This window comes from Drosophila hydei, unplaced genomic scaffold (genome assembly GCF_003285905.1).
Source record: "Drosophila hydei strain 15085-1641.00,03,60 unplaced genomic scaffold, DhydRS2 tig00000063-arrow-pilon, whole genome shotgun sequence".
NCBI lineage: Eukaryota > Metazoa > Arthropoda > Insecta > Diptera > Drosophilidae > Drosophila > Drosophila hydei.
The window spans coordinates 10,022,120-10,041,479 of record NW_022045657.1 but is presented as its reverse complement, the minus strand read 5'-3'; the positions used below and the strand labels follow the sequence as shown (position 1 = coordinate 10,041,479).

Sequence of the window (19,360 nt, the reverse complement as noted above, 5' to 3'; positions counted from 1 at the left end):
ATGCATCGAATCTTATAATTACTTGACAGTAATTTGGAATACGTTTTCGCTAGAATTAACACAAAGCAACAGGTACATGTGGGATTGCCAACCACTTAAACTAAAAAAGTTTACATATTGCAAGTTGAGGCCCGACTTTCCCAAGACATATTTGGATAACTCGATTCCAAAAAATTACTTTTACTGTGAAGGGAATTAGCATTAATTAGCGTATAATATTTTCTTGACTACTAATTTTTATAATGTTGTTATCTGATCAGCTGAGCATTAAATATAACTGATTAATTGTAAAGATAAATGAGAGCGAACAACCTAGTTTGCAGTTAATGGGAATCATGAAGAATATGATAAACATGTAATGATATTAGACTTTAATTGATTGATAGGTTAATTATATATTGATCTATGGCTACATTTGCCCTACAGTCTGATGCAATAGCTGAATTGTGTATGTGCTGTATCGTGTTTTCGGTTCCGTTTCATGCTTAATCAATTTAATGGACAGACTAAAAGTATGCCAGCAAAATGATGTATCTGAATGTATGTATGACAGTATGTGGTGTATATATATATTTACAAATGTACATATATGTATCTGTATGTATGTTGAAGTTGCAGGCAAATTATATTTCAAACTAAAACTCGCCTCGCAGTGTTGGCGAAAATGTGGTGAAGTACAGACGCGTCCCTTCCGCTCGTTGGCGCGTTGTCGTTTGCGTTTTGTTTGTTGTAAGTGCGACAATGTTGTTGTTGTTATTATTATTACTATTGTTGCTGTTATTGTTGTTGTTGTCTGGCTGCTGTTGCCAGGTAGTATATAGGTTTTCGTTTGGCTCAACTGTTGGCGTGCGCATTTTATTGTACTGTATTTAGGTTAAATTCGCATTCGCGTGTGTGTTACAAAATGTTGGAAAGTGTGTGAAAAGTAAAATACATTAAAATTATAAAAAAACACACACACATAAATTAAAAACAAAACAAAAAACATTGCGAACGAATTGCTTTGTATTATTTTGGTGACGTTGGAACCTGTTAAATGAAATCAGTGCGAAAAGAAAGCGTTTTTCGAATAACTCCAAAACAATTCGGTTCGTTCGCAGATGAATAAGTGTTGAAAGAGTTGTTTATAAATAGACTTGATTATAAATAAACTCAAACAAATTTAGCGTTCTCATATAAGTTAAAGAAACGCTTACTCATGCGCAAATACACACACACAGCGAGTCTTATGCACACACACACACACACTCTAGAGGGGTTTTTCCTCCGCTTGCTGCTTACCCTACAGATGCAAACGCTGCAGACTTTGCATAGCTGTTTCTGTTTCTGGTTCATCTAGCGTTTCCTGTGATGCTGCCTGGCAACAGCCATGCCAAGCAGAGATACACATATGGACGCTATCAAAATAAAAACAAAAGCCAAAACCAAAAGCAAATGCAAAATCAAAGTTAAGGAGTTCAGAGCTCAGCTGGTTGCCAAGGGGCAACAACAGCAGCACCTGAGTCCAAGTGTGCGAGTGCCGTTAAACGAGATCCGCAGATACATTTGCGCCAGTGTGTGTAAACCACACACACACGCACACAAGTACTGATACGTGCACACCTTGACAAAAGTATCTGTATTGCCATGCGAATAAACACACAAAGAGAAATACACAAAGAAACTCGCAAATGCACACACACACACACACACACAATTCTTTGTCTGTGTGTGTGTATCAGCATTCAAATGTGTGTACGCGTACCTGAGTAGCGCGATTCGCATGCTAGTTGTCAGCTACCTGTTGATGAGACATGAGAGTGAGGCCGCGGCTCATGGTTTCGGCAACGCGAAACTCAGTGCAAATATCGTTTTTAGCCAATGCACACCTCTCGCGTCGCCCTGTCTGCCGTCTATTTGTCCGTCCGCATTGCACAAACGACAAGTGCTAATTTACTTATCACAAATTTGATTTGATTATATTTTATCTAATTACGGCGCACATGCGAGAGTACGACACAGACACACACACACACACGCAAAGTGTGTGTGACTTGCCTCTTAAAGTTCTCACAACATGCGCCTCACTCACAGCACCAAAGCAAAAGGTGCGATAAGCAGAGGCAGCGACAGCGACAGCGGCAGCGAGTGCGGCGCGGCAGCGCCGAGCAAAAGCAACTTGAGGAATGTTCAAGAAAACGCCAATTCGGTTTTATACCTGATCAGTTGAACAGAGAAACGCGTCGTGATCGCAACGTTGATATTCGTGTGGTTTTGTTAAGGCGAACACGCGCGACTTTTCACGAGCCAACCCCGCTCCTACCCCTGATTGCCAATTGGATTTGATAGTCATACGTTTCGATTGGCATGGATTTGTTTTTGTTTTGATATCGGTTCTATATATATAGATTAACTTATATTTATATATTGCCAATACTTGACGCGCCGCTGGCCAACAGCCACTCGAAGCGAATATAACTCAACAACAACAACAATTATTGTAATAATATAGTTGCTCGGTAGTCAAGCTGAGTAACCAAAGAGATATTGACACAGACAACAAACAATAATAATCAAATCTAGCAGAATAAATAAATATTGATCAGACGATCGAGCGCAACTAGTGATAAAGTGCACCACTAACTGCGCCGCGTGCTGTACAGTGGAGCTCCAAAACCAAAGAACTCAAGTTTTTGATAAATATACAAAGTAAACATACACACACACACGCACACACACATACAAACAGGCACAATGCTTAAAACAAAATCCAGCGACGATAAGCTGGATACGCTGCTCTCGAGGTCTGCAGTGCCAATCATCGATCTGGCGCATTGCGGTAAGTCTGACTCCATGGACTTAAAATTTATAATGTGGGCTCGAAATTTGCTGCCGATTGCAGTTGCCAAGCACGCCTCTAGGCACAGCAGCTCCGGCAATAGATTGGCTTCAGCCTCTGACTCATTGCTAGACAATTAGCACTTGCTCATGCTGTTGCTGTTGTTGAGAATCTTTCGAAATTATCTGTGTATCGTATTTGCCATGAGACTACTTACAGCAGTCAATTGTAATTATTGACTTGTGCAACTGACACCTGTCCGCAATCAATGAAATTATTTCTCAAAAGTCAAAAATAAAATATTCATTTAAAAAGAATTGAGTAAGAGTCAATGTTAAAGTTGTGCAATATTTCGTATGGCCAATCTATATATTATTCATAAATTTGCAAATGTTTATCGGCAGGCTTAGTGATAATAGAGTAAGCCCTAAAACCTTTATGGCCACTAACGCAGCTTTCGTCTGTTAATAGCTCACAATTATTTTTATGTTATGGTTTGATAGCTGCTGATTAATGTTGACAGCGAATATCATCATAAATAATTTGTACATGATATCGTACATCCCAAGAGATATAATTTAATGCTTTATTGTGGCCCTAAAAATTCGTTGATTTTAGTACGATTATTTGTAACTACCAAACAGATTAGGCAAATATATATTAAGCCTATAAATATATATTAAACATTTCTCATCTTCATGCATGACAGCCAGATGGCATTTGATATGCTTCCTCGGTCAGCCTCCTGGCAAGCGACTGTTTATTAATTATAACCAAATCTATCAAAGAGTAATTGACAAGAATCAAGCTCACATCTCAAATGTTATTTGACAGATAGTAATAAAATATTGATTTAATGCTTAATTGACGGAAAAAAACGACGCATATTTCAAACTCTAATAAGTCAAATTATATATATAAATATACTTTATACTTTGGTGTCACTTATTATAGGTACATAACCTGTGAATTGATATTGCTGATAAATATATATATGTATATGATACATATGTCCAATTTGTGTATTTAGCACATTATGTGGTGTTATGCCCAGCACATTCTTTGCTAGACAAATTGACAGCTTATGCGTTTGGGAGCTTTATACGCAGCTTGATGCTGTGTCGGAGTCCTGCCCAAGCGTTGCCCGGGCGACCTTGTGCTTAGCACTTGACCTTCGCGCGACGACGTTGTTTCCAAACATTTCAGCCATTGACCCCCAAAAAAAAGCATGTAAATAGTCGGTCGAAACGCGGCTGGAAGTTGTGCGGCGCAGTTGTGTCAACGGAACTTAAATTGCTATCAAGTTGTAGAGGTTTTTGAACTATGTATGTATATTTCAAGCACTGCTCATAGTCGAGCCAATGCCAATGCAATCAAATTAAACTTCACCCGAACAGTGCGGAAACTTAAACAAGATGCATCACAATATTTACATTCAAGTTTTATTACGATTTGATTTGGGAAACTTGATTTGCTTGTGCTTTTATTTTTATTTAGTAAACACTTATTTAGGGTATATGGATTTTGTCGTAAAATATGTAATGCTTAAAGAAAAGTTTTGCATTTATTGCTGAGTTGAGACAGTTCCTATAATCATGACTGGCTATCATTTCTTGGCTATAAGCAATGAAATCTATCAATTTGAAGATGCGAAAAACTTTATGGAAATCTGCATTGACTTAGCAAATGCGATATTTTGATTACTATTTTTAAAATCGTTTTTGCAGCATACATTTATAAATGAAAGCTTACTTACACTTATTCAGAGGCATAGAATTTCACACTTTATATAGTAAGAGTCTACCAAAAGAAATCTTTGTGTGGAAAGCTTTACTTAAGCTTAATTTTTAATTCAAAATTATAGATCGTCTAATATATAATAAATAAAGCTTATTTAATTGATAGCAAGAGCATTCAGCTTCCGACTTGGCGATCTTTCAACTGATTATTTTGTGTCGACATATTTACATAGTATATATCTGAATGCGATTTTCGCTGCACTTGTTTACTGCTCGCGGCTGGGAGGGAGGTCGGACTGTTGATTTCGGTGCAGTGGTTTGACAGCATTGTTTGATTTGTTGTTTAGACTGCTATATTTACACACTACTCAAGACCAGCCGAGTGACAAACTGACAAACAAGCCCGTTGCTCGTTTCAAACGACGTCAGCGGAAAAGTGACGCATTTGGCAAGTGAATCCCCAGCAGCGTCACCAAGCCCGCGCCCACTTTGTCCATTGTTAACTTAATTGAAACATGCGACAACGTCACAACAGCTGAGTAGCAAATAAACACATCGGTTACAGCAACAACAATGATAACAACAAACTGGTCGTTATATTAACGAGGCGCTTTGAATCCGAATAAATCTAGCTTTAACCTGTATATTTGAATAACTAGGCAAGTTTATCTCTCTTCCTCTCTACACATTCCAGCTTAAAGAAAATTGTTTTATTTATTTTTGAAGAAACTGACGCAGCCGAATAACCAAAACGTAAACACCTTTTGGAAGTAGTTTCAGATAAGCTTCAAACTTAATTAGTTGCTAGTTCTAAACAAAGGGACTAGTTGATGTAGATAGATTCTTAGAAAAGATCTAAGTCAGCTGTGCCCACGCGCAGCTATCTAGATAGGCCACACAGTTCGGAAGCACTTGCTGAGTAATTCTAATAAATATATTCTAATGAATAAGTAAATATTTTCATATGACTGCAGACTGTTATCAACGACGATTGATAACATTTAACAAACGCCCCAATGCACCAACAAATATGACAAAGTGCAAAATAGCTCGGTTGCTAGAAATGTCAAAGGAATTTTAGCTTGAATGGAATGTCCTACCACAGACTACGTCTTCAGATAATGTCCTTTTGTCAGTATTGATGAAATTGACAAATGCATTACACACATGTTGCTTGATAGATGGGAAAATATTATACTGATGATGGACAAGGGGTGAAAGGGGTGGAATGCTGTCGTGTCTTATGTTGTACAATCAAATACGTCTAAAAGTCGATTTTATATTTTAAGTTTTCGAAAATAGAATTTCTCTTCTCTGCCGTCTTAGCTTTTCGTCTTTAACTTGAAATAAATTTTATGTATTTTTTATGTATGTATTTTTTTTGCTACCTAGAAAGTTATTTATGATATTTCAGTTCTTTCAAGTGTGCAAGCACTTTAAATATTTATTCGAAACCATCGATATTGGATTAGAGCATCAAAGCAAGACATAAAAAATAATGCTGAAAATCCATTTCAGTTATAGTTGAAACTGTGCACAGATTTGCTTTTTCCATTAATTATTTAAATAAATAATTGATTTAATGAATGCTTTTTGGCATTATGCATTTGAGTCTGGCAATTTTAAGTGTATCCATGCTTTTAAGCATAATAATTCATATATTTTTTACTGGTCAGAGCTATCTGAACTAAACTAAACTTTTTTGCCCATTTAATATTTTATAAGTATATTCAAAGTTGTCTGCATGTGGTTTTCCCCCTCAGCTGAATCGATGCTATGTGTGTGCTGACATGTGTGCGTATACATATAAATTGCTCTATATATATTTTGAATTAAATGCTTGTATTGAAAATAGACACAAGTCATATACATTCTTAGCTACGGGATTGACCAAGCGCGAGATACCCATTAAACTGGAAATTATGATAGAGGAGAATTACACAGTTATATAAATGCAAATATGAACTATTATATGCAAAGTCTGACTCACAAGGTATATTCATATGTATGTATATACATATATACCCCTTGTTTTGCTTGGGCAATCTGAAATGGGTATCTGTGAAAAACAGCAGGCAACGCGTCAATAGAAATTCCGCACATAACATACACAATAATTTGAGTATAGAACACAAAGCCAAACGCACAGACGTTTGTTTATAGCTCGACGTGAATTCAAAGACCATAAATATCGAAAATGTATATGGCATTTAGCAATTTGTAAACACAAACAATTTGGCAACCAATCGAACTGTAATGCCAATCAAATATTTAGAAATAGAAATTCAAAGCCATCAAAACCAAAAATGTTGCCCCATGGGGAAAACAGCGTTTGATGCGATGATCTTCAACTGATTGCGACAAGGCAGCCTGCTGACTCAATTAATTAGCCTCAATATAGATAAATTAGCAACAAGTTAGCAACTAGCATGTGAGCTGTACAAAATTGCAAAAAAAAACGAAACACTAAATTGAAAAGTGCCTACAATACAGTTGGCGCCCAATTGAAGTGCATGCAAACAGCAAATATCGGCCACAATGACTGTGTCTCTGCTCCCTTCTACTCAAATGACTCTACAGGCCTGTATAGACATATATGCACACATACTACACATACACACACATACAAACACATGTGCATGTACATCTAATCAAATGAAATCGAAAGGCAGCGTTACGCTTCAATTGATTCCATTCAGCACGCTGCCTGACCTCTCGCATAGCTATCTCATCATCGCCATATACATGCATAATGTGGGCCCCACTGAAAAAAATTCCATAGAATTGTATAGAACTCAATGTATGTGCCGCCTGGTGACAGAAATCTGTTTTCTGCCCAAGTGAAGCACGACACGCACTGATAACTCTGCCATACAACGTAATTACTATTAACCGTGAATTCTCCTGCTTATCAGCTGAAAAACAGTGCGTCATGGTGTTGATTGGGGTGCTGTGGGGCTTTACGTTCGGGCTTAGGCCAGCTGGGTAGTTGAGTGGGCGGCGCGGAGTGCGACCAACTAAAATTGACAATTATTTATTTATAGATTGCTCATACGCCGTGTGTGTCAACGTGAACGTGTGGAAATGTATTCTCTATTACTAATATTCATTCATGGCTTGCGCTGAATGAACAATTAGCATATTCCTTTATTCATATATATATATATATATATATATATATATATATATATATATATATATATATATATATATATATATATATATATATATATATATATATATATAACTAGCTAAATACATATTTTTAAACATTTGTACATACAAATTTTCAAATTAGAAATGTCTTCCCAAGTGAAAAAAGTCATATCTGAATGCTGTTGTCGCTTTTGTTGTATAATGAGATAAGATTTAGTATTAACTTTGGACTTTAAGCTGCTTCACACTGTTTGCTTGAGTGCTACAAAGCTTTCGAATATAGTTTTTTGTTATAAAGTATCCTCTCCACTTGATTTCCGCTTGTGGTTTTGTTCACTTTGTGCTCAGAGACTTCCAGAACTATATAAAGATAGTCACATCTGCATCTATATACTTCTATACAAGATTGTCTCTCCAAGGTGTGGAGAGTACATGACGTGCATCATTCATTAAGGTCGCTGTTAATAAATCTCATTATGACTCTAGTTTTTTTTTATCAAGCTTCACACTTACAGGTGACTATACCTGAAATGTTCTATTTTAATCGAGCATTTTTAGTTTTATTTAATTCCCACTTCGTAGGGTATTAATTCTTCAACGTACCGAATAGCACTGCTCTTTCTTGTTATGAAGGCAGTTTTTTTCTTTCTATATAATTTTCCGCCAGGAAAAACCAAGTCGCTGTCGCCGTCGCTGTTGCTGCAGTGGCATTGAAATTGATTGCATTTACCTTTATTACATTTGCTTGTATTGCATTTATTGAGTCCGATGCATTGCCTGAACTATTCTATTATTATTACGGCTTCAATCGCATTTATATTACTGATTCCATTACGGCAACCGGCAGGCTTTCAAGCGTTCTGTTTATCGCGTAGTAAGACTTCATTACAAATGCGAATTAGCAAATATTGTACTGGCACGTGGATTGTTCGTTATGCGGCGTGTGGCATTTTGTTTGGCTATTTATTGAGGCTCGTATAGTCCTAATACGTTTGAGTTTTTTGTTTCTCAATTGGGGGCCATAAAATCGTTGGCGATGTGCGAGCATTTTATTTATGGTTATTGTCAGCAGCTGGTCGTGACTTTAGCTGTTATTGTTATTTTTTTAATTCTGAGAAATTATTAACGGTAATTATCTAAAAATAACACCAAAGAGTTAGTTCAGCTTAGTTCAGAGAAATGCAATCGTGCCCCAATCATCCACGCATTGAGTTGAAATTTTGATTCTAATGAATTTTCTGTATTTACAGGTATCGAGGAGGTGCCCGTCAAATCAGTGGTGAATCGTGTGGGTCATCAGTTGCAGAAGGCCTTATCCGAAAAGGGCATTGCGCTTTTGGTCAACCATGGCATATCTGATGAAAAGGTGGCTACAATTCTCTGTTGCTCCAGTCTTGCTTAATCTGACTCTGTTTTGCTTTAGTTGAAAACGGCTTGGGATCATTTGGACGACTTTGTCGATTTGGCAGCGGATGTCAAGCAGCTTTACCTGCGCAACGATGGCGACAATCACGGCTATGTGAGTCCAGGCATTGAGCGCTTTGATGGCAAGACACCGGAGCTGCGACATGCATTCAACATTTGCACGCTGAATGCCCAGAATCTGCCGGAGGAGCCTCTGCCCGGATTTGCGGATCACATAAGCACACTGGCCAATGACTTTAAGGCGCTGGCCAGCTTTATGCTGCAGGCGCTGGCCGTCTCGTTGGACATTCCGCCCACATTCTTCCTCGAAAAGCATTCACACATGATGTCCGGCGATCACGACAACATGACCACTCTGCGCATGCTCTACTATCCGCCTATAGTGGACGATGAGCCCGGACATGGTCAGAACGATGTCATCAAGGGCCGTTGCCAATACAGCTACCAGCGTTGCTTATCAGATCAGCCAGATTTCCGCCCTGAGCACAATCCCCTTGATGACGAGCCGGATAACGTTCAGAGCAATGGCAAGGATGGCGAACTCTTCGAGCACAAGCTGGCCAACGGCGAGGTTATTCGCTGCGGTGCACATGTCGACTACGGCACATTCACGCTGCTAGCCCAGGACTCTGAGGGCGGCCTGGAAGTGAAACTGCCGGGCAGCGAAAAATGGACTCGCGTGGGTCACTTGCCGGGTGCCATATTAGTCAACTGCGGCGAGATCTTGTCTATCTGGACAAGGGAACGATATCCTGCACTGGTAAGACAACAACTTTAAACAAGCGCCAGCTGAGGCAGATTAATTAAATGCTGTCTTTATTGCAGCAACACCGCGTGGTCATACCCGAACAGGAGCACATAAGGGCTCGTGGTCGACACTCGATTGCATTCTTCTGCCATCCAGACAATATTACAATGATATCTCCTAACGATCTGCCTCAAACCGACGCCGAACAGAACTCAACGTGTCTCAAGCAGCGAAAGAAGTCCTTCAAAGCGGCGAAAGAGCGGTAAGCTTTGATCTCACAATTTATGGTTGTTTGCCAAATTTACTAACTTTGATTTCTTTTATGGACTCTCTTTGTTTGGATTCAATTGTTGTTATCACATTCGGACTGGCCGTAAATCTATCAACATTTACAGTGTATACAACGCGTATCAGCTAATACAGAAAAAGTTTAAGGAAACGTACACCACCAACAGCAATCCCTCGCAATGACGTTCTGCCACGTAGGCGTCCGTTGCCAAGATCCTCATCTCTACTCCTGCCACTCTGTCATGCGTTCATAAGTGGGGAGATTTAGCGTCGTATATGAAAGTCGAGAACACGCTTGATGTTTTGAACTTTTTATTTTATTATTATATAATATACGATTGTAATTGCTTCATTTCTTTAGTTTGTATCATATATATTTGATATACATACATAAATAATATTTATATACAAATACAATACATACATACAATGTTTTGCATAATCTGAGTATCAACATCAATTATACACTGAGAAAAACGCACATTTTAACATTTATCTTACAGCTAGGCGCTAAATATTGATTTCCATTCCTTGTCCATGTTTATATAAAACTCGACCATATCGCAATTTCAAAATTCCAAAACTCCAAAAATTGACCGTTGCTACACAACTGAGACCCACTGTTTCTGCTGTAAACATTTAAAATTGTATATGTATTTTATTTTGAGCTGATGTGGTAAGTTTCAGTGTTTGTTTTCACATAATTACCAAATGTGTTTACAGATTCAATTATTTCAACACTTTTCAATATTTCTTTTTGTTTTTGTTTTTATAAATTCTTCATATTCATATATAAACATATTCATTTGTTGCTCTTCAATTCTGCACAAAACAAACACATTTAACAATTAAATCTTTTTTTTGTTGGTTTTTGTATTTGGTAATTATATTACGTTTTTGTTATTATTAATCTATGTTGCACGTAAGCTATTGGACATTTACGAGAGTATTTGGCTTTCATTTTTTTCTAGATTTTTTTTTTATTTTTATTTTTGTATGCTTCTATAGCTGTTGACACTAAGAGTATTCAGGGGCAATAGGATAGGAAAATTCAATTTCTAATGTATGATTAACCAAATCTTAGGCCATAGCCAAACTTGTAGCTTTAACAAGCCCTTTCATGGTTCTGAGAAGCCAGCAAATCCCTAGCACGTGATCTTTCAAAATTTTAATATAGCTAACACTAATAATGGTAATGTTAACAGTAATGACAATGATAACAACATACATAGACGAACCCTAACGACTCATTCAAGGCGTAAGTAAAAATAAATATATATATATATAATTTAGAGATTAATAATAATGTCTTTGAAAAAAGTTAAAAAAAAGTAAAAAAATTTAATAATTTTTAGACAGTTTATACTGTCGCAAACAAAAGTTTATACCCAGCTAAAGTGCTTATCAATAGACGGACGGTACGTACACTTTTCAGCATTACTGTGATCGATTTACTGTGTGTGTTAGTTGTCTTAATTATTTAGCCTCATATTTGCACAAAATATTTTATTTATAACTGAAAGTCACATGCGCGACTGTCACTTAACATGCCAACTAACAATAAGAATAATATTGTTGTGGCAGTTGTTGTTGTTACTATTGTTGTTGTAGCTGCTATTGCTGCTATTAGCCAGCTGATTTGATCAATAGGGCAAGTATGACGCGCATGTTTTGCTGTCTTTTCCATATGCTATTCCACGCATTAGGCCCAGTCATAATTTATGCAATTGCATTCACACTTGTAAGTGCTTACAGTATGAGAGTTTATTTTGAGCTGTGTGTCAGTAAATGTGTTACTTTATTGTAATCCATTTATAGAATATAGTGGAAAACAGTTATAGGGGCAATAGTGTTTTGTAGTTTGAAATAAGGAAACAAATATTTGTACTTAAGCAAATGATTAATATACTGCTTTGAGTACGCTTAGGCAAATTAATAAAAATAATAAGTTAGGTTTATTATAGACGTTGACAACTTAAGCTGGGCATTAATATGGGCATTTTATTGGAGATCATGAGTAATTACCACTAAAATTCACACACTCTCTAGAACTGACTGAGGCATAAATTTCCCAGATTTGAATCAGCACGTGAATCGACTTTTAAATTTTAAAAAGTAACGAAAATCGTTTCCAAAGCAAATATTTTGTTACCTTGTATAGAAATGTGATCCCCCATAACTTGTAATATTTCATGACATAAGAGAGTTAATTATTTGTTTTTCAATTATGTAAAGTCAATAATAATAATTGAATGCATTTCAACCATTCCATATTAGCCAAGCACACTTGCTAACATTTTGTAAACTATTTAAATATTTATATATATTATACTATGTAACGCCACGTTTCTGCACTGAGTGGAAGTGAAGGGAAAATCTATTGTTGTTTAAGCCACATCTGTGGTTAATATATGAACGATAATTGCAGCTGATAGGCTAATTAAACAAGAGTACTCAAATATGGTTGCACTTTGGAAATTAGAAAATGTTAAATTACAGTGGAATATATATATATTATATATTTATAAATGTAAATATATAAATCTAAAGAAACATTTAAATCAATGTGTACTTTTTGCACTTTTAATTAAATTGACACCATTCAATTAGTCAGAGTTTGCATTTTTTGTATACTTTTATTTAGTTGGCGTTCGATTTAATTTTCCAGCGCCACAGCACGTTGGGTGCTGTTTAATCAAAGTGTCAAAGTTAAATAACACAAATATTGACAAAAATATTGAAACGGGCACGCGGGCACGCGGGCACACAGAGAGGAGCACAGACAGCGGGGGAAGGCTCATTTGTCTATTGCGTGAAGCTTTTAATCTGGCGCTTGAGATAATGACAATGATTTGCCATAGATATACACTTATATATACGTTAAATATACCCATGAATATATGTATATGAATGTATACCTATATACATTAAATATATATAATATGCCAACAACAATTTGATATTTAAGGCAAACAAAGCGAACTTTTGATAAGCTTAGCCGTGTAAATAATTGCTTTGTTTGGTTTGAACGTAAGCGACAGCCAGTTGAAAGCGAAAGTTAAACGTGAAAACGCAACAAAAGAAATGAAGTTTACAACCTTTAAAAATTTCGGTTGGTAATCTCAAATATATAGATAAGATTGTCTGGGCATTGCAAATAATTTTTTGATATGGATGTGAACAGCACATAAAAAACACATTAATAATACAAAAAATTAAAAAGTTCTACTAAAAGAAAAATAAAGAATAAACTTAAAACTCAAAAAAAATATTAAGAAAATATTAAAAAACTAATATCTTAATTATAATATAATTATAATAATATAATTATAATAAATTATTTAATTTTAAATATATTATATTATAAATTGTATATACCTATAAAAATATTTTATTATAAATATTTAAACAAATAATTCAAAATATATATATAAAAAACAAAATAAAAAATTAAAAAAAAAAGAAATTTCATTTTAAATATTTAAAATTTCATAGATTATAGACTTTTAGATATATAGGTAGAAAAGATTGCAGTAGAAAAAATTACAATTAAGTTAATATTTGCAAGTTGCATAAGAAATTAGTTAAACAGAATGTCAATAGCCTTCAGTAGTATAGACATTTGTTGTCATCTGGTACTTATATACTTATCAGCTAAAGGTTTATTAATGTAGTATTTGAGCGCTTCTATACTACAACAATTAACTAATGCGCTCAAAAATGCGACGTGCTCAAATATATATATTGTTTAACAGCTTTGTTTTGATGAGACTTTAAGTCACACTTTATATATTTCTTTTGTCAGAGACTACAAGTACAGTGGCTAATAGACCCAGTGGATATGTTACTCATACAAATATGGTGTATATATATAGTACTTATATATATGATTTATATGTATATATATATATAGTACATGTACTATATTGATTTCAATATGTTTAAGCTTCACTTGGGAAAAGTTACTTAGTATCATGTACTATTAGAAGACGTTCTTCACTTATATAATTCATTCCACACGTATGTATCAATATTTATGGGACATCAAATAGCAATACGTATATCAAACATTCAATATATTTTGTATTTGTATATATATATATATATATATATATATATTAAATAGGTAGGTAAACTATATATAAACACTGCACTAAATGCCAAATAAATGTTGATCTTGAAATCGTTGCAGGCAATTTTAGGAATTTTCAATTCTTGTCTTTCAATTGTGTTGCCCAACAATCTCGCTTTAAATTCAACTTGTAAATATTTCAATTTGTTTTCTTTATTGTACGTGTTCATTTTTTATATTTTGTTTACTTTCTGCACATCAACTACGGATAATCTTCCATTTCTGTTTTGTTTTTTGTTTTTTTTTGAAGGCTCAATTTTTACTGTGGGATTGTCGTGTTCGATTCGAACCCATTTTTACTGTAGCTTAGCGTGGTCATAGTTTTTGGGCATATATAGATTTATATTAGTAATACATATATGGAATACATATTTGCCTTTACGCAGCTAGCATAGATTGTGTTGCACGAGTGCACACATACACAGCTACACATAAGCAGAAGAAGAGCTGAAAGAGCGAAAAGGGTTCAAAGGATTCAATTAGTGTAGAGCGGATGCAGCTGCAGCTGCTCCTGGCCGGTCATTGTGGGCGTGCCAGCCGCATACTGTCGAGCACGCATCACATTCATCTGTATCTCCGATGAGGCCGTTGAGTTCATACAGTTCGGCAGCTCAGCAGAACCGTTCCTGGCTCCGTTCGCTCTCCTCTGGCCGCCACCAACCCCATTCCCGCCTCCAGCTGCCCGAAGACTGGTGCGACAATTGATGAGCGCATTGGGGCAACAGCTCTGCAGAAATAAGTAGAAAAAGAAAAAGAAAGCAGACACATATATATAAACAAGAGCACGGCAAATGAGTCTAAATAGGCGTAGAGAGAATGCTGACTACGTACTCAAAGGTTAGGCATATTTAAACGACGTCGGGGACAGATGCAGCGAGCGAGATAAATAGATAAAGACAGAGAGACAAAGTGGCACATACTTGGAAGTTGGGGCTGAGGCTGTGGGCGTGTTTTGTTCTGGGAATGTTCGGCATAGCACATGTATTTGCCGAGTTTATTTGTGGAAAACAAATGACAAAAAAATAAAAATGCAAAAATAAAAAAATAAAAAATAAAAAAGGAAAATTCCAAGTAAAATACAAAATAAAATGCCGCATTCATTTCAAAAGAGGGACTCACAGCGTGAATGTGTCTGTAAATGTGTGCGCTGTTAAAGAGTAGTCTGTGACACAAAAAAAAATTGTGAAAAGAAGAAACAAAACCCACAATTTTGCCCAAAACAAACTCGGAGCATCAAAATATGCGCATTTGTAAGTGTTTGTTGTTGTTTTGTTTGGCGACCGTTTGGTAACAGGTGCTGTGTGGGTTAAAGTGAGCAGTATATAAATATTAGTGTGTGTGTGTGTGTGTGTGAAAGAGTATTATATGTACATATTATGTATAATATACTTATATCAGCCAAAAGCTTTTCAATTTGAATATTACATTTTTGCTTCTATTCATTTATTTTGTGGCATTCTTAGCATTTGTTGAGCGTTAGGCAACGTTTTAGAAGGGCAAAAGCCAGCTGTGCGTGGAAAAGATGAATAGATGAGATTAAAGATAGAGAGATAGAAGACCAATTTACAATATATGTATGTACAGGACAGACCGAGACCGAGAAACTGATAGAGATACATATGGAATATTGCTTTAAGATAGATAGACAGTTGAAAGAAGAGGGGCATACATAGATAGCTCAAGCAGGCAGTTCGTGCATAGAAACCATCAGGCAATATATAATTTCGCAGCAATGAAAATTGTGACATGGACGCAAGCAATAGCTGTTGCAGTTTGCAGTTGCAGTTGAAGTTCACATATTGTAGTTCACTGTTGACTCAGTCAGCTAATATATATGCTACGTTTTAGTTTTTGTTCAAGCTACGGGCTAAGGGCACTAGTTGCCAATGCAGCTCGAAGTCAACTCATATAGCTACCAAGATATGCGCAGGCTGGCTTAAGTCTCTCTGAATGCTGGCGCTGTTACAGTTGCAGTTGCAGTTGCAGTTGCAGCTGTGCTTATAGTTGTTGGTGTTGCTGTTGTCGTGGCCGTTGCCGTTACCGTTGCGCTTGTGCTTCCCGTTGCTGCCGCAGCTGTTTTGCACTAAGTCTAGGCGAGGGGTGAGAGGCGAACGGCGTTTGGGTATTTTGTTCGAGGATGGGTTTAAAAGCAATATGTATTGATAAAAGGTCTTACTTTGCTATATGCAACTAACAGAAAATTCCCGTCCAATCGCCCCCACAATGTGCTTACCTTGAGCGTCTTTTTGAAAGCTGCCCTGAAATCGCGATTGAAATATGCATAAATTATTGGATTCAGCGCCGAGTTGAAGTAACCAATCCAGAACAATATGCCAACCACAATTCGTGGTGTTTTGCAGCTGTCACAGAGAGTGAATGTGATATACCTAAAATAAGAATGAACATATATAAGAATGTATATAAGACTTGGTGCTCACTGGCTAACTGACCTGCTGACTGACTGAATGATTCAAATAGATTTCGAGAAACAAAACAACTTACAATTAAAGGCTTACGTGAGTAGAGAGGTGGGCAGACAGCCTCCGCTTTAAAGGCCAAAACGCGTACCTTTGTTATAATATTTGCTTGTCAAATTCTTGGCACAGTTTGAATGCCGTTTGCATTGTCTTTCAATTTGATTATTAGTTTTACCCGGGCAACGCCTTGAAACTTATTCTAATTGTGTATATTATTCTATATAAAACAAATTCAATTTGTATTATGCTAACTTCGCTTGGATTGCAAGGGCAGCAGCTTGAACAACTTACACAGAAAGACACTCAAAGGCTTTTAATATTCATAGTTGATTCTTAGTTGCTTTCTTTTAAGTTATTAAGTGACCTCGCACCGCCAGTGGCCAGTTAAATCATAATTGTGAACTCATAATACCAAAGCAAAAAACTTTTCTTAGCAACTTTTGCTTTCAACTTTTCTTGTCTTGACTAAAAAGTAAGAGAAAAAGTTGCATAAGTTTAGGCGAAACAGAAAAAATAAAACAGTTTTAGAGTCGTGTAGCCCAAGAAAGGTACATTTAAATTAAAAAGTAAGAGGTGTAATTGCTGATTAGAAAGAGCTTGTGCAGTCTGCTCATTAAGTTCGATATTTCCTTTTTTATGTTTGTATATGGCAAATCTTCGCAAGCTGCGACATCCTGTACGCACCATAAGAAGAAGGGCAGCCAGCAGAGCAGAAAGGCGCTCATTATGATGCCCAATGTGCGGGCAGCCTTCCGCTCGCGCCTCATTGTCGTTATGGTTGACTGCTCCACCTGTATGCTTGGCCGTGGCTTGGGTATTTGGCTAATCTGCAGGTGCTTCTCCAGCAGAAGGGCGGCTACTTTAGATCTGCGTTCAGCATGTAATTAGCGTTAATTGCGACAAACAAATTAATTGGTTTACCTGTACACCAAGCGCTCCTGACGGTCCGCCTCCTGGTAAATGCGATAGTACATGGACAGCATGACAATTCCTGGTATCCAAAAGCTCATCGATGAGCTCACAATTGCGTAGGCCTTGTTCACTTTGAACTCGCATATCTGCAATTCAATTAAATTACAATGCTCCCATCATTATTGAGTGCGGCAATTGAAATTCAAACGATGTAATTTCATCAAATAAATCACATTAAATACATGGTTGAGCTCATAAAATAAAACAGCGCCAACAAAGGGATGAGCCTTTTATAGCCAGCAGCCATCAGAATTAGAATGTACGCGATAATATGCAAAGTGCAGTCAATTAACTGCAAACGCAACTGCAATTGCAACTGGAACTGCAACTGCAGCTGAAGGGGCACAGATAATGGAAAAATTTGAGGCAACGTTGCGTATGCATAATGCGATTATTGCACTGAAGTGGAAGCAATAAAAAGCAAACCAATTACAGCATACATTAAAGCAATGATATTCCCATGAAGCCACACCCCAGGCACTTAACGTTGTCTCAAGGCCATCTAATCAGATTTATGTGAGAGTTGACGCGGCGCTGTCGCTGCCAGTTATGAACAACAACAACATCAGCAACCACAACAACAACATCAACAAGCACAATGACAACCACATTAAGTTAAACTAATTAAAGCTCAACTTGAATGCCTAATGTATGCAAAGGGCTTTCAGTGAGTCGACGCTTTGTGTGAAGTCGAAAATTATGCACAGGCGGCACAGGCACTGGCACCGGCACCGGCATCAGCACCAGCACCAGCACAGGCAACGCTACCAGCACAAGCCCTAGCCCAAGACACCAGGACCAGGCACCACAAACGCAAATATAATTACATTTATTTATACATCAGCATTTGTATTACGCAATAACAACCCACAGCAACAACAAGCACTACCACTACTTGGCGGTGCGACGGCAGCTGGCAACAGTTGTTAGGCAGCAGCAGCAGAGTCAGCTATTGAGGCACTTTCGTTCATTCCGCTTCTTGAGAAGTTAACAAATATGTTGGCTGGTCCAGGACGTGCTCATGTCGCAAAATGGCCAATAAAGCAGACCCAGTAATAAATATGCCAACTGTCGGCTGAGCACCTAAAAAGGCGTAAAAACACCGCAGATGCCTTTGGTCCCCACATAAATCAATTTTCCTTGCAACGACTCCTAGTCTAAGCCAACAGAGCTGGACGCGTGTCGTGTTCCCCGTCGTATAAACAACACCTGAGCTGAATATGAAACATTTGTCAAGCAAACTAAGTTTCGCGTGAGTGAACAACAGGTTCAGCTTAAGCTCATAAATAACTAAATACACCTGTAGACAGGGCTTAGCAGTGCTATCGAATTAAAAGTGTAGTTAAATTCTATATAAATGATAGATCTAGAATTTATCTACTCTTATTGGGGCTACTATACCTTATGTATACTAGAGTCTATATTTCCATGACTCATATATAGACTGTTTTATATACAAGTGGATAGACAAGCCTAAGCATGTACATGTCAATATCGGTTATCTGACTAACTGACGGATTGACTAATTAGTGCTAAGTCGATTCGCCTCGTGCTTAGAGACTTGGGCACGCGCTCAGCTCTAGTCTGAAATCCAGGCTAAAGTCA

At 37.0% G+C, this 19,360-nt stretch overlaps 2 protein-coding genes and 1 long non-coding RNA gene across 10 annotated transcripts in view; 1 reads left to right on the top strand and 2 right to left on the bottom strand.

The window, feature by feature from the left end:
- Positions 1-658: 658 nt before the first annotated feature.
- LOC111602780 (UPF0676 protein C1494.01-like) lies at positions 659-10,470 on the top strand. 8 transcript variants are annotated; one of them, XM_023320048.2, is made up of 6 exons: positions 659-729; positions 2,566-2,818; positions 8,964-9,079; positions 9,137-9,898; positions 9,964-10,148; positions 10,282-10,470. In XM_023320048.2, exons 2-6 carry the CDS (start codon positions 2,734-2,736, stop codon positions 10,355-10,357), a joined length of 1,224 nt encoding a protein of 407 aa, XP_023175816.1. In that variant the 5' UTR covers positions 659-729; positions 2,566-2,733; the 3' UTR covers positions 10,358-10,470. The 8 variants fall into 8 exon arrangements, with proteins under 8 accessions (XP_023175816.1, XP_023175818.1, XP_023175820.1 ...); XM_023320050.2 differs by having other exon boundaries at positions 2,563-2,818; XM_023320052.2 differs by having other exon boundaries at positions 668-729; positions 2,586-2,818.
- Positions 7,903-8,725, bottom strand: LOC111602781. The gene is made up of 3 exons (XR_002751638.1): positions 8,317-8,725; positions 8,227-8,248; positions 7,903-8,171 (listed from the first exon to the last, which is right to left on the bottom strand). It is a non-coding gene; the product is annotated as an uncharacterized LOC111602781 (long non-coding RNA).
- Positions 10,471-14,350: 3,880 nt separating the features above from the next.
- The window catches only part of LOC111602710 (octopamine receptor beta-1R), a 28,514-nt gene continuing 23,504 nt past the window's right edge, over positions 14,351-19,360 (bottom strand). Inside the window, exons 5-8 of the mRNA XM_023319947.2 lie at positions 17,705-17,841; positions 17,468-17,650; positions 16,540-16,693; positions 14,351-15,033 (exon numbers count right to left, since the gene is read on the bottom strand). Coding sequence (XP_023175715.1) covers positions 14,782-15,033; positions 16,540-16,693; positions 17,468-17,650; positions 17,705-17,841 — 726 coding nt within the window. The 3' untranslated portion in view covers positions 14,351-14,781. The remainder of the gene's footprint in view (positions 15,034-16,539; positions 16,694-17,467; positions 17,651-17,704; positions 17,842-19,360) is intronic.

What these genes read in the sequence shown, in the direction of transcription:
- LOC111602780 (XM_023320048.2), top strand. Translation starts at nt 2,734, where the DNA reads ATGCTTAAAACAAAATCCAGCGACGATAAGCTGGATACGCTGCTCTCG. An exon ending in GGGAACGATATCCTGCACTG is followed by an intron (nt 9,899 to 9,963) that starts GTAAGACAACAA and finishes TCTTTATTGCAG; the next exon opens with CAACACCGCGTGGTCATACC. An exon ending in TTCAAAGCGGCGAAAGAGCG is followed by an intron (nt 10,149 to 10,281) that starts GTAAGCTTTGAT and finishes CAACATTTACAG; the next exon opens with TGTATACAACGCGTATCAGC.